General features: G+C 31.2%; 1 protein-coding gene across 1 annotated transcript; it reads left to right on the forward strand.

The window, feature by feature from the left end:
* The first annotated feature begins 5,322 nt into the window (after positions 1–5,322).
* LOC110943971 (isoleucine N-monooxygenase 1) lies at positions 5,323–7,559 on the forward strand. The gene is made up of 2 exons (XM_022185698.1): positions 5,323–6,207; positions 6,927–7,559. The coding sequence occupies exons 1-2, from the start codon at positions 5,323–5,325 to the stop codon at positions 7,557–7,559; spliced, it is 1,518 nt and encodes a 505-aa protein (XP_022041390.1).
* The last annotated feature ends 7,670 nt before the right edge of the window (positions 7,560–15,229 follow it).

A 15,229-nucleotide genomic window follows, 5' to 3' on the forward strand; every position in this document is an offset into this window, starting at 1 on the left:
TTCTAAAGCAAGCTTTCACAAAGCAGAACACAAACTCACAAATAATTATTTATACAACATATATATAAATATTATTATTGATGTTCAAAATATTTAGTGAAAAACCCATTTTCACTAAAATTTTCAACAGAACTGATATAGATCATGACCTTTTTCACTAAAATTTTCAACAGAACTGATATAGATCATGACATTGGTCATGATCTAGTTTTTTTTTTTTTTTTGAACAACAAATTTGGATCATTGGCGGAACACTAGAGTATGATCGTGCCACCAGCGGAACCACTCGATCGTATCTATCTTCACTAGGTAAAATGCCTATACATCAATTCAGGTGGAAACTCAATTGAATATTGGAAAAAACCCAATTATGAGAATCGAACTCAGGATCTATTAATTTCAAAACTTTATCTCACCGTCAAGATACCACTAGACTATAACGTCATGGGCTATGATCTAGTTATAGAAGAGAATAAATTATTGATGATTTTAGCTTACGTCACTTACGCAACAACATCTAATAAGCAAACTAATTAAAAGATGATCAGACCATTTACAAGCAACTCCGAATACAATAAACTACTGATACATATTTAAACGTCTATCCTAATAAACATTTAAACGTCTATCCTAATAAGCAACTGATGTACATATCTATTAGTTGTTTCTTGAAAATAGTTCTTCAATTGATCAACTTAAGTACTTCAGGTCTTCAGTAGTTATGTATAATAGGCTGTAAATGAACCGAACGTTCAGCGAACAGTTCGTGAACCGTTCGGTGGGAAGTTCGTTTATGTTCGAATGAACATGAACAAGAAATTCCGTTCGATTAGTTAAATGAACGAACATGAATAGAGGTCTCGTTCAATTGTGTTCGTGAACATTCGGTAAGGTGTTCGTGAACTTTCATTCATTTTATATGCGTTCGATTATGTTTATATGTTTGTGTTTAATTTAAAGATTTTTGTACTTTCATATATTTTATCTATACTTTTTGAGTTAATTGCCAAAATCGTCCCTGAGGTTTGGGCACATTTGCCATTTTCGTCCAAAATGACACTTTTGTACCATTTTGCCCCCCACGTTTGTAGCTTTTTGCCATTTTCATCCAAAACACTAACTTAGTTTATTTTTTCTGTTAAGTTGAATGATATTTAGATAAAACTGGCAAATATAAACCACAGGGACGATTTTGGCAATTTACTCAAACTATTTTTAGTTTCTTTTATTTAATTAATTTTGTCACATATATAATAAAAAATAATATACATGCAATTTTTTTAAGAAAAAAATAATAGTTTTGTCACATATTTTTTATAAATTTTCATCCAACCTCTAACTAAGTTAATTTTTTCTATTAAGGCGAATCATGTTTTTAATTTTAAAAATTAACACAGAAATTAATTTCCAATTTCTTTATATAAATCAGTTTTATTAAGAGAAAAAACTGGTATATACTTTTCAATATTTTCGCTCTAAATTAAACTTTTAATAAATATATGCAGTTTGAAATTTAAGAAGAAAAATAAATCATACATTTTCTATTAGTTTTTTTAGTTCTTATCCGATACATCTTCAGTTAGTTTTTTTAGTTCTTATCTATTTTTAGTTTATTTTTATGTAAATGTATTATTTTGCTTGTAACATATTCTATTAATGGGTGACCACACTATTTGAGTATTTTGGTCAAGGAAATGTAATAAATCGTCACGCTAGCTGGTTTTTCTTTGTAGTGAGCTTTATGTTATAACTCAAGCATTATGTAACTAAAGGTTGTGGGATGATACAATCAAACTTTGTGAATTTAGTTCAAACGTCTAATATTGTCATTAGGAAAAAAAACAAATTGGGTAATTTTAACAAACATTTTCATAATTCAGGTAAAAAAACAAAAGAATTTGTAACAGACATATAAAACTTAAAGTTAATTTATTATAATTGAAGAACTAAAATATATATATATATATATATATATAAGAACTAAAAAAGTGTAAAAACTTTTTTTGCTGAAATTTCGAATTATATAATTATATTAAAATTTAAGAACTATAAAATATTGAGACGTATATAAGTATATAACTAAATATTTATAAAGTTTTTGACAAAATTTTATAAAGGTTGAAAGTTGATAACTGTTTGAATAAAATAAAAGATATAAAGGAATAAAAAGTGAACAGATTTACGTAATTTGAGTTTGGGCTATGGTACTCTACTACTTTCAAATCTTTCAGAAATCATCACGAAGGATAACAAATCAAATAACTTTTATAAAAAAATTCATAAAACTCAGGTAATAAAAAAAGCAATAGAATACGTTACAAGCAAAATAATACATTTACGTAAAAATAAACTGGAAACTAAAATAGATAAGAACTAAAAAACTAGCTGAAAATGTATGATTTCTTTTTCTTTGGATAAGAACGAAAAAAAACTAATAGAAAATGTATGATTTATTTTTCTTCTTATATTTCAAACTGCATATATTTATTAAAAGCTTAAGAGCGAAATATTGAAAAGTATATACCAGTTTTTTCTCTTAATAAAACTGATTTATATAGAGAAATTGGAAATTAATTTCAAATTGCATGTATATTTTTTTTTTATTATATATGTGACAAAATTAAGTAAATAAAAGAAATCAAAATTGTTTGAGTAAATTGCCAAAATCGTCCCTGTGGTGTTGCCAGATTCATCCAAATATCATTCAACTTAACAGAAAAATAAACTAAGTTAGTGGTTTGGATGAAAATGGCAAAAAGTTACAAACGTGGGGGGCAAAATGGTATAAAAGTGTCATTTTGGACGAAAATAGCAAATGTACCCAAACCTCAGGGATGATTTTGGCAATTAACTCATACTTTTTATATTATTAACTTTTATTTATTTTATTACCATAATTAAACTAGGAAACCTTATTTCACTTTGTTCGTGTACCATTTCGTTTTCCTTTCTCATTATTTACATTGACAAATACGATCGACCTCCGTTCCACAATAAGGGATTCAAGTTCCAGTGCTTCTCTCTGGGCCATCCACCTTTATCCTTCGTCGCGTTGGCCAAATTTATTTGAGTTCGTGAACCGTTCGTGAACACTCTCATTTCCTTAATGAACGAACACGAACATATAATCTCGTTCGATAAGTGTTCATGAACCGTTCATGAACACATTTATTTTCTTAACGAACGAACACGAACATATAATCTCGTTCATTCAGTTCGTTTACAGCGGCACTAGTTATGTACATCAGCTCTTTCTTCCAATCCATTTCTTTTTGTCTTCAGTCTTTGCCATTAGAGAAAACAGTAGTTTGACCATTTGACTCAAATCTTTATTTGGTGAAGGAGTGATACAGATACAGTTGTTATCATTTGGCTCATTAGTTCTTTTTGGGTTCAACAAAAACAAATGTCTATACAATGTAAGAATATAAAAAGAGTAAAAAATAAACAAGACAAGCCTTTTCTCTTCTTCCTAAGACCACTTCCAAGTGTCCTAACCTTTTTAAGCAACCACTCTCTAAGGCAACTAAACCTTTTGTTGCATCTCTCCACATCTCATGATCTAGTATTAAAGATTTGAATCTCCAATTTGAAAGGGCCATTGTTATACTTTGATGTGTAAAATTCGTCTTTGTGGCCAAATTGTAATTTTCAGGTAGTGAATAACTAACGGCTCTGGTAATTCGATAACAGTTTGTTTATCCGATAGTAAAGCAAGGAGATCCATCTAAAGCACGTAAATCGATTAGAAGCGCCTTATTGACTGGCGATGTTCAGCATATTCCTCGTAGTAGTTCTTGGTAATATGAATCAAACAAAATGTAAATTATTTATTAGAAACATGTGGCGATTACAATTTAGATGCGTGTGAATTACCAATGGGATGGTGATCAAATGGCAAAAGCAAAGTTTTTCAACATATGTGTTTGAGAGGAAGGTCGTGGATTCAAATCCAACAAAGGAACGAGATTAAAAGAAATTTGCCATTCCAAATAAAGGATGCGTGTGAATCAATAACAGTATTAACAATGTAGCTATTTACTAGTAACTTAAAAAATTTATAGATTAAGAAACAATACTAAAAATAGAACTTAATTAATAATATAAGTGAAAATTAATTTAATTTGGAAATTAAAAATATGTTTGTGTGTGTATATATATATTTTCTATTTTTCTATTTTCTCATAAAAAACACCATATTTTCTATTTTCTCATAAAAATCATTCAACAATTTTTTTTCACATAAAAAACAGCTATGCTTTCTATTTTTCTCGTAAAACTCACTTAACAATTTTTGCACATAAAAATCTCAGCACACGTCAATTTTGAATAAAACTGTGATATAATGACTTACAATAACCTGTTTATTGCTTATGGTACACATATGTAAGATATAATAGAGTATGCTGACATGCACAATCTGTGTGTTAATAATAGACACATAAGTAAATTATATAAACATTTTTGTCTTTTGTGATGTGGTTATTGTTATTTTTTTCTTCTTTTAGATAGTGTTCAATCATATGTTTATTTTTGCAACAAATTATATGACAAAAAACCCTCGTTTGGCATTTATAATTATATTAATTTCGTTTATTTAAATAGCCATACAACTATTTAACCTAGAAAAAAATTAAATAACACATTAGACATTGTTTTCTACTCGATATAAGACGCTTGAAGCACTAAACTTTCTTGTACACTACACCAATTTGAAATCCCTTTTAAGGATAAAAAAATATATACACCATGAATGAAATAAGAGAACACGTAAGCAAACACAACGGTGTGTTCCGGTGCCAAGTTATTAAAAATAAAAAAAAATCACATTTTTGTTTGAAATTGAAATGTTTAGGGACTTTTGCGAGAATAAAAATGTTAAATGACTTTTGTAAGAGTAAACAGAAAATATAGTATTTTTTATGATATTTACTGTGTGTGTATATATATGTCTGTGTATGTGTAATAAATGGGATTAATATTAAATAATTCTAGCAACGCTTGAGATATAACAAGGGGACTAATTTGGTTTGGCAATATGTTCAAGTGTGTAAATTGTGCCTCTAGAGTTTTAGCTCCGTGATGAAAAATTGTGTAAAATTAAGCGTATATTATTGCTTTAGAAAATAAATACATAGAATAGTTTTGAGATAATGTCTATCTTTTATCCGAATTCTCATGTTGACATGACTATTCATATCTTCATACTTCATCCTGGTAGCTTATTTGCATTATTTAAACCTTCCCTCAACGAGTTTTCAAATGCACATTCGAACATCTTCTTATTTAATCATGTATTTACTCATCATCCTCATTGTCGTAATGTACATATTTGTTGCTAGGTTTTTAAACAAGAAATCTTCACATTCATTACCACCTGGTCCAACTCCTTTGCCGTTTATTGGATGCGCCATCCAAATGTTCTTAAACAAACCAATTTTCCGGTGGATCCATAAGCTCATGGACCATTTTGACACCCCTATCCTTTGCATCCGCGTAGGACCTTCAACCCATGTCATTGTGGTTTCGTCCCCAGACATAGCATGTGAATTCCTCAAGAAACAAGATGAAAAATTCATTTCAAGGCCTGATTTCATGTCTGCTTGTCTAATAAGTGATGGGTATCTCACTGCAATCATGTCCCCATTTGGAGAACAATGGAGGAAGATGAAAAAAGTTATTAATCGAGGGATGCTTTCACCGCAAATACACAAATGGCTCCAACCCAAACGTGACCAAGAAGCTGATCAATTGCTTAGATACATATGTAACCAAATAGAGAAACAAGGTGGTATCGTCAATGGTGGATTAATAGACGTTCGAGCTGTGAGCCAACATTTCTTTGCAAACACAATGAGGAATATTGTTTTCGGGAAAAGTTCCTTTGGGCAAGGAATGGAAGATGGAGGGCCAGGCGAAGAAGAAACTGAACATGTTGCTGCCCTTTTTACCATCCTGAAGCATGTTTTTGCATTTTGCATCACTGATTATTTCCCATGGTTAAGATGGAAGACTGACTTTGATGGCCATGAAAAGCTAATCAGGACTGCTATTGAAATTGTGCGAAAGTATCAGGATCCATTGGTCGATGAACGGATTCAAATGTGGAACAATGGAGCTAGAAAGGAAAAGTTTGATATGCTTGATGTTCTTATCACATTTGAAAACCCTAAGCTTACGCCTGGGGAAATTAAAGCTGAAATTGTTGTAAGTCTCTCGCTATCTTTTTTTTTAACGACCAAACGGAACCAACTTTATTAGAAACAAAACCACCTCCATAGCAAGTCTCGCCATCTATTACTATTTTCACATGCATATGAAACGCTTAGAGGCTGATAATAATGGTTTGTTTGACTTTTCACATTCCAATCATGTTGCATGGTTATGCTTTTGTAAACTTATCTATGTCTTATCATATTTTATGAACTAATTATTGCAACATGTGAAAGTTATAGTACATCTAGACTTTTTTTGAAGTTCTTGTACATCTAGGTAAGGCTGTGAACTCATTCAAATCCGCTTAGGCGTCAAGAGGCAAGTAAACTTGACTTGAGATTGCTAGTAAAAGGATCAAACTCCATCCTTCAATCCATTCAGAGTCACGATAACTATAATTGGCTTGAATTAATTTGCTCATTTATTTTTTGTTCTTATTGTATCTAGGTTCGCTTGTTAGACCCGTGAACTCAAAAAGTAGTCAGAATCCCTTGAGTTCGTTACCCATGGTAGCCAAAAGCCAAAATGTAAAAGAGCTTTCAAAAAAATGACTAGAAACACCTACACAAATCCAAATAACTTGTAAATCCAAAAGTTTCATGAACTGCTAGGAGACTAATATTAATGTTTTGTTTGACTTATATACATCACTTATGTTTGCATGATTATTCTTTTCCTAACGTCATCTTTTTTTATGTATTAATCTTTAGGAGCTAATGATTGCCACAATTGATAATACGTCTAACGCAATAGAATGGGCAATGGGTGAGATGATTAATGAACCTATAATCCTAAAGAGAGCAGTCGAGGAGTTAGAGCATGTAGTAGGTCGCCAAAGGCTAGTCGAAGAGCAAGACATACCCAAACTCAATTACATAAAAGCATGCATCAAGGAAGCTTTTAGGTTGCACCCTTTTGTACCTTTTCTTCCACCCCATGTTTCAACAATGAATACTAGTGTTGCTGGTTACTTCATACCCAAGGGTAGCCATGTTATCCTAAGTCGATATGGGCTAGGAAGGAATCCAAATGTGTGGAAGGATCCATTGCGGTTTGACCCAGATCGACATCTACATGAGGAAGGGAAACAAGTAGTACTTTCGGATAACAACCTGAGGTTGATCTCGTTTAGCACAGGTCAACGTGGTTGTCCTGGAATAATGTTGGGCACCATCATGACTACAATGTTGTTAGCAAGGATGGTCCAGGGGTTCGCCTGGGAGGCACCCGGTAATGAGCAATTCATTGAGCTTGTTGAAAATTATGATGACATTTGCTTGGCTAAACCACTTGTGGCAATTGCTAAGCCAAGGCTGCCACGGTTCATGTACCCCACATATTGACAAGAAGACGTATCTATTTTATTCCAAGTGTTTCTGCATTTCTTTTTTAACGTCATAGAACATCATAAATAAGATATCTTGATACAACTTCATCTTCAAACCTATGCAACTATATAAAGTTGAATGAATTTAATATTAGTTTATTTTTTCCTTTTGAAGTTTATAATTTGTAATTACTATATATTACTATATATTGTCCTGGAATAATGTTGGGCACCATCATGACTACGATGTTGTTAGCAAGGATGGTCCAGGGGTTCGCCTAGGAGGCACCCGGTAATGAGCAATTCATTGAGCTTGTTGAAAATTATGATGACATTTGCTTGGCTAAACCACTTGTGGCAATTGCTAAGCCAAGGCTGCCACGGTTCATGTACCCCACATATTGACAAGAAGACGTATCTATTTTATTCCAAGTGTTTCTGCATTTCTTTTTTAACGTTATAGAACGTCATAAATAAGATATCTTGATACAACTTCATCTTCAAACCTATGCAACTATATAAAGTTGAATGAATTTAATATTAGTTTATTTTTTCCTTTTGAAGTTTATAATTTGTAATTACTATATATTACTATATATTGTCCTGGAATAATGTTGGGCACCATCATGACTACAATGTTGTTAGCAAGGATGGTCCAGGGGTTAGGGGTTAGGGGTTAGGAGTTCGCCTGGAAGGCACCCGGTAATGAGCAATTCATTGAGCTTGTTGAAAATTATGATGACATTTGCTTGGCTAAACCACTTGTGGCAATTGCTAAGCCAAGGCTGCCACGGTTCATGTACCCCACATATTGACAAGAAGACGTATCTATTTTATTCCAAGTGTTCTGCATTTCTTTTTTAACGTCATAGAACGTCATAAATAAGATATCTTGATACAACTTCATCTTCAAACCTATGCAACTATATAAAGTTGAATGAATTTAATATTAGTTTATTTTTTCCTTTTGAAGTTTATAATTTGTAATTACTATTACTATTATTACTATATATTAATATAGCAAATAAAATGAATAGTGATTTTAATATTGTAATAATATATATTTTTTATACTTTAATATTTTTTTCATATCAGGGGTTGGGATAAGGTTGGTGTCAACCGGTATCGAACGAGTATTGGTATCGAAAATATCAGGACGGTCCTGTTCGGTATCGGTACATGAAGGTAAAATCCGGCACTGATACAGAAAACGTCAAAAGTTGGTGCCGAATTGATATTGAAAATCTTTTGCTTCAGGAAATTCAGTGCTGCTAGCCAGTACCATTTGCTCATCACTGGTCTCGGTTACCGTACGAACAACGGTATCGTACAACTTTTTTTGTTGATTTTCTTTAACTTTTATTTTTTTTCTTTTTTTAGTTTCAGGGGTAGGGATGAGCTCGGTGCCAGCTGATACAGAATCGGTACTTATACCGAAAATACCGGTTATGGTACCGGTATATGAAGGTAAAAAAGGGTAGTGAACCGGTACCAGGAATGCCAAAAGTTGGTACCGAATTGGTACTTACGATCTTTCGGTTCGGCAAATTTGGTACCGGTACCCAGAACAATTTGCTCATCTCTGACCACGGGTTTCATACGAACAATATCGTTACCATACAACTTTTTTGGTTGATTTTTTTCAGTTAAGTTTTAGTTTTTTTTTCTACATTTTCTTTTTATTCTTGTCAGCAGTTTCGTTCGCAACACGCTCGTACTGATTTCAAAACACATGTAAACATAGACTAAATAACAAAATAAATTCGCCGCAACGCGATGAACTTCTTTAAACTAGTTCTTTTAATATATATCTTTATATTTTAGAGTGACGGCTATATCATTAAAACAAGAAGACTAGCAAGGTTTGAAAGAAAAAAAACATTTAAGTTAAGATTAGAAATCAAAGAGCAGCACCAACTAACCAAACCAAACTACTTAAACTAACTTTATTTTTAATTTATATACGGAGTGGCAGAACCAAAAGTTTTGGGCTTGGGGCGATGCTATATTTTACATTAGCGATTATCATCGATTGTTTTCTTCGCTAACAAATTTATTTTTTTGATAATTCAACTTTTTTGAATTTCTTTTAGTAAAATTTTTTTTTGTTGATATTTCATGCATTAATATTTTGTACAAATTTTTGTTGAAATTTCATGGTTTGATTTTTTATTTATATACATATATGTTTGTGAAATAATATATAAGAATAGTAATAGTCACGCAAACAAAATAATATATATAATTAAAAATTAATATTCAACACAAAAAAAAAAAAAACTGATTAAAAAATATTAAATCTAAATGTGAATTAGTCTTGTGCATTGATTAGTAGGTAATTTGGGTGATTTTTCAAGACAACAAGGGGGAATACCCGTGCGATGCACGACATGCATAATAGTTATTGTTTTTTCCTGGAACGACGACTGATATAGATAGTGCGTGACACGGTACGAAAGTGCGAATATATTATAGATTTTTAAAACAAAAACCGGGTTTTTTTAAAGTTAACCGTTTGACCATGGTTATTTTGACCAAAGTCCACTCCTCATTCGGCGCTTTGTGGTAGCACCACCAGTCAAAAAAGGCCCAAAACACCCGAGGGTACAGTGTTCCCCCACGTTTTTAAGACGCTTTGAGAGAGGTTTGCGCCCCACCACATGTGGTCTCACAAAACTTCAAATCTATGGACGTGTGGTTTCTCAATCCTCTTCAAAAGACGTCATAGTTTTCAAATTTTTATTTTTTTTTTCATTGTGTTTTAAATGGTGTAAAAAGATGTTATATATGTATATATACATATTATACTACATACACATACACATATAAATTTAGTTTTAACATCTAAAAGTCAAATTGCAGGTTTGGTTCCCTTTTATAGATCAGAAAGCAGTTTATAAACCAACAAAATTAACAAATCCTAACAGTTCTTCAAGTGTTTAGTTATATAATCTATATATTTATTTACCAAAATTTATTACAGTTAACCCAATACTTAATAAATAGGGTATGCAGGACTTAAAAAGTGTTATCCGGACACGTATGTCACTCCAGCTTGCCAATCTTGTGTACCGACTTCAGGGTAACATTTTCAGATGCCTGCAACACATCTGGTTATAAAAGTAAAAAATAAACAAAAATGATGTTTTAGATTTTTACCCTGGTCTCAAACTTAATGTAGTTGTTTAGTCCATTTAATTAAATTTTATTTTTAGTTGACGCATAGGTACAATGTAGTCCTCTATTTGTGACAATTGTCATTATGCTTATAGTCATGTGATGTTGTTTTAATACCCGTTAACCAACTCGTTTCGCCTCTATTTCTCAGTTATTTAAAGAAGCAACATATACATCAGAAGTAAATTTCTAAAGATAATGGTGAACCGTCAATGGTACAATAAACTTACCTCAAGACTACCATTTGCTAAACTGGTAGTGTATCTCAGAGTCCAGAAATCCCGTGCTAGAGCTATTTCAATTAATATATGGAGAAAAGGAAGAGCCGCATTGATTAAACATGGTCATAAAGGCTCGTACTATTTCATTAAAGTTAATTGTAATATTAAGTATTAGTTATCTAATAACCAATCAATCCTTTAAGGTGAATTGTTATGAAAAGTCTATAAACCCTGACTTAAACATTAATATATGGAGAAAAGTAAGAGGCTCATTGATTAAACATGGTCATAAAAGCTGATACTATTTCATTAAAGTTAATTGTAATGCATTTAAAGCAACCATAAATTTTGATTTTAAATATAAGATATAGCTAAACTTAGAAATTGTTTACTGAAAGTTGAAGTTGAAATAAATCATATTCAGATAATTATTTTTTATATGCAAATTCAAACAGACCTATCAAAATATGTAGGAAAACTCCATGCAAGTCTAACTCCGTCACGCTTAAATTCATGTAACCTGAATGCGGTTCATTACTTATTTAACCCATTAATTTAAATAGGCAGGCGAGTAGTAATCGGGTTGGTGGGTTGTAAAACTGTGTTAATTTTACCAGCATGGTAGAAGTCAATATTCTACCAGTATCATTACATCCAACTTTTTAAAAGTAAACAAATGGTTTGATAATATGAAAACTATTTCAAATGAATATTAGTAATGTATAAATTTAAACGAACATTCAAATGAAAATAAAAAATGGTTACAAACGAACGCAAATAAGAGAGAGGACAGACATAAACGAAAGTCTATCATCGAACATAAATGAACGAAAATAAACGAACATAACATTGAACCTCCAATTCGTTTACGCAACGTACCTTAACCACGCGTGTGTGTGTATGTGAATATATGTTTTTAATTTGATCCGCATAAATAGTTTTGAGCCAATAGAAAGCGAACCGGGGACTAAATAAAAAATGGAACCCAACTAAAAGCGAAAACCAAGGGAACTGAAACCAAACCTAAACGAACCAAAAAAAAAAAAAAAAAAACAAACCAGACCGAAATGAACCTATACAAACTGAATAATTTTACCGAAACAAATAAGCTGAGACAAATAATGTTGCTGAAATAAAACCGAACCTGAACCAAAAACAAATAAAGCGAATCTAACCAGAAAGGAAACTAAATTTACACAAAACTAAAAAAACTGAAAACGGAACAAAAAACGTAAAAGATCTTACCGAAACGAGCTCAAAAAACTTAGATCGAAACAAAACAATTCCTGGGAAAAATCAAAACCAAAACGATGCAACTAATGAGATGTCGTACGGAGGTGAAACTAATGAGATGTCGTATGGAGGCGAAACCGAAACCTCTGGCGGAGGATTTAAAGCTTTTCCGGCGAACCTCCGATGACTCGCCTTCTCTTTCTTCTGGTTAGGTTTACGGCCGCGACAGTTAACCTGTCCACTACTGGTAAAGTTTTCTTCAATAGCTTCAATTACTTGATGAATTAGATATCGATTAACAGACATGTCCCACCGGAACCAGTAGTTCGTGTAATAATCGAAGCAATCGCAGTCGAATACCGGAGATTTGTGTGCGGCCGGAGCTTTCTTCTTATTGTTATTATCAGATGATCTAGGGTTTATGGAATTATTTTTGTGGAATTATTTTTGACACAAATGATTAAAGTAATGTAACTTGTGATTATTAAACTGGAATTGTTTTTGACCCAAATGATTAAAGTAATGTAACTTGTGATTATTAAGTAAATTAAATGAAATTAATAGGATTCTTATAGGCTGGTGCATTTAAAAGGAATTTTTACATATATCCCCTTATTAAAAGCCCTTATTACATATTTGTCCAATCTTTAAAATCAATTACATATTTCCCCCTTTCTTTATGAAATTACCCTTTTACCCTTTTTCTTAATTTCTTATCTCTTAACTTCAAAATCAATCTAGTCAATACTCTATATGTTGTGATAAAATCTTTAAAATATTTCTTTGAAAAAAAAAACGGTCATACCCATTTTATAAAACAAGTGACCTTTTACATATCTAGTTACTGGTTAAGTTTAAGTTTACATATTTTTACAACCGACCCATTATACATTTAAATTTTAGTTAACTACACTAACAATTTACGTTAAAATATTGATTATCTAAAATATCTTATATAAAAAAACATATTGTTATACAATATACGTTTGTTTTTTTCAAGTCGTAATCAATTTTTCTTTAGCCTAAATCTTAGTTCGATTATCAACATTTTAATTGTTTTGAAGCAGGAGTTAAATTTTCATTTTTTTGTGTAATGCTATTTCAGAAATCTAATTGTCATGTTTTAAACATTCAAAATAATATTGAAAAAACTGTTTTACAGCAAAAGTAAATTTTTAAACCATGGTCGCATGACTGTTTTCTTTAAAAAAAATAATGCTTAAGAGCTATGACGTATTATATATAAGCAAAACTTTCAATTTTCACATAACAGAGGCAGAAGCTTATAAAAAAATAGGCAGGGCTTATAAAAAAATGAATTCATATCATTAGGTTAATATCTTATTTGTAAACAATTATATTACACATTAAATCATAAAATATGTAAGCAATGGTATTAGAAAGGGGAAAAATGTAATAATCATTTAATAAATTCATTAAGGGTAAAATAGTAATTCAATAGGAGTGATTTTAATAAAATGGGTAAATATGTAATATGTATGGTTTAAAAGGGGGAAATATGTAATTGATTTTATGGGTTGGGTATATATGTAATAAATGATCTTAGGAGGGGGATATATGTAAATGACATCATTTAAAACAACCATAAATTTTGGTTTTAAAATAGAACATATAACTAAACTTTAGAATATATATAGATTATCTAAAATATCTTATATAAAAAAAATATTGTTATACAATATACGTTTGTTTTTTTCAAGTCGTAATCAATTTTTCTTTAGCCTAAATCTTAGTTCGATCATCAACATTTTAATTGTTTTGAAGCAGGAGCTAAATTTCCATTTTTTTGTGTAATGCTATTTCAGAAATCTAATTGTCATGTTTTAAACATTCAAAATAATATTGAAAAAACTGTTTTACAGCAAAAGTAAATTTTTAAACCATGGTCGCATGACTGTTTTCTTTTAAAAAAATAATGCTTAAGAGCTATGACGTATTATATATAAGCAAAACTTTCAATTTTCACATAACAGAGGCAGAAGCTTATAAAAAAATAGGCAGGGCTTATAAAAAAATGAATTCATATCATTAAGTTAATATCGTATTTGTAAACAATTATATTACACATTAAATCATAAAATATGTAAGTAATGGTATTAGAAAGGGGAAAAATGTAATAATCATTTAATAAGTTCATTAAGGGTAAAATAGTAATTCAATAAGAGTGATTTTAATAAAATGGGTAAATATGTAATATGTATGGTTTAAAAGGGGGAAATATGTAATTGATTTTATGGGTTGGGTATATATGTAAAAAATGATCTTAGGAGGGGGATATATGTAAATGAACTCATTTAAAACAACCATAAATTTTGGTTTTAAAATAGAACATATAACTAAACTTTAGAATATATATAGATAATATTTCTCTTTGGTGCTGTCATTTTTTATTAATTTTTAATTTTAATGTTCTTTCTTCCTCAGCCTTGCTTCACAACAACCAGAGCTCGCCGAAAAATCGTTAAAATTATACACTTCATTTTTCTCTTTCGTTTTACCACATTTCAAAGACAGCTAAAAGGGTCAAAATGTAAAGAACTTTCTCTTTTCATTGCCACTGATAAATACCAAACTTCGCCGGCCAGAGGGTCAAGTGACCCCCCTCTAGTTCCGCCGATAAGCGAAAAAAAAAACTTAATCTCATCCACCATTTCACAGGTGAGAAAGTATCATCCTTAAATCGTAAAGTGTCTCGTGCTTCCTAAATAATTCAAATAACATCATCATCATACTCCGTAAATTCCACCAATAGCAAAGCTAAGGTATGGTCTGAGGAGGGTAGATGTAGACAGCCTTACCTCTACCTCGTAGGAATAGAGAGGCTACTTCCAGTGAGACCCTCGGCTCGATTGTAGTTTTGTATCAAGCCTTGGACCTAAGACATATAACACTCAAAAAATTGGGACATGGACAGATTGGTGCATGTACCCTCGTGTCTTTCAACTATCAACGTCACCACATGATGCATTATTAATCACCCGCCGCTTTTAACGTTATTTTCACAAAATTAGTAAAATAACGTTAAAGTTAGTAT

Source organism: Helianthus annuus, chromosome 5 (genome assembly GCF_002127325.2).
Source record: "Helianthus annuus cultivar XRQ/B chromosome 5, HanXRQr2.0-SUNRISE, whole genome shotgun sequence".
In the NCBI taxonomy this organism is placed as follows: domain Eukaryota; kingdom Viridiplantae; phylum Streptophyta; class Magnoliopsida; order Asterales; family Asteraceae; genus Helianthus; species Helianthus annuus.

Coding starts and splice junctions, on each gene's coding strand:
- LOC110943971 (XM_022185698.1), top strand. CDS start 5,323: ATGTACATATTTGTTGCTAGGTTTTTAAACAAGAAATCTTCACATTCA. Junction 6,208..6,926: donor AAATTAAAGCTGAAATTGTT/GTAAGTCTCTCG, acceptor ATTAATCTTTAG/GAGCTAATGATTGCCACAAT.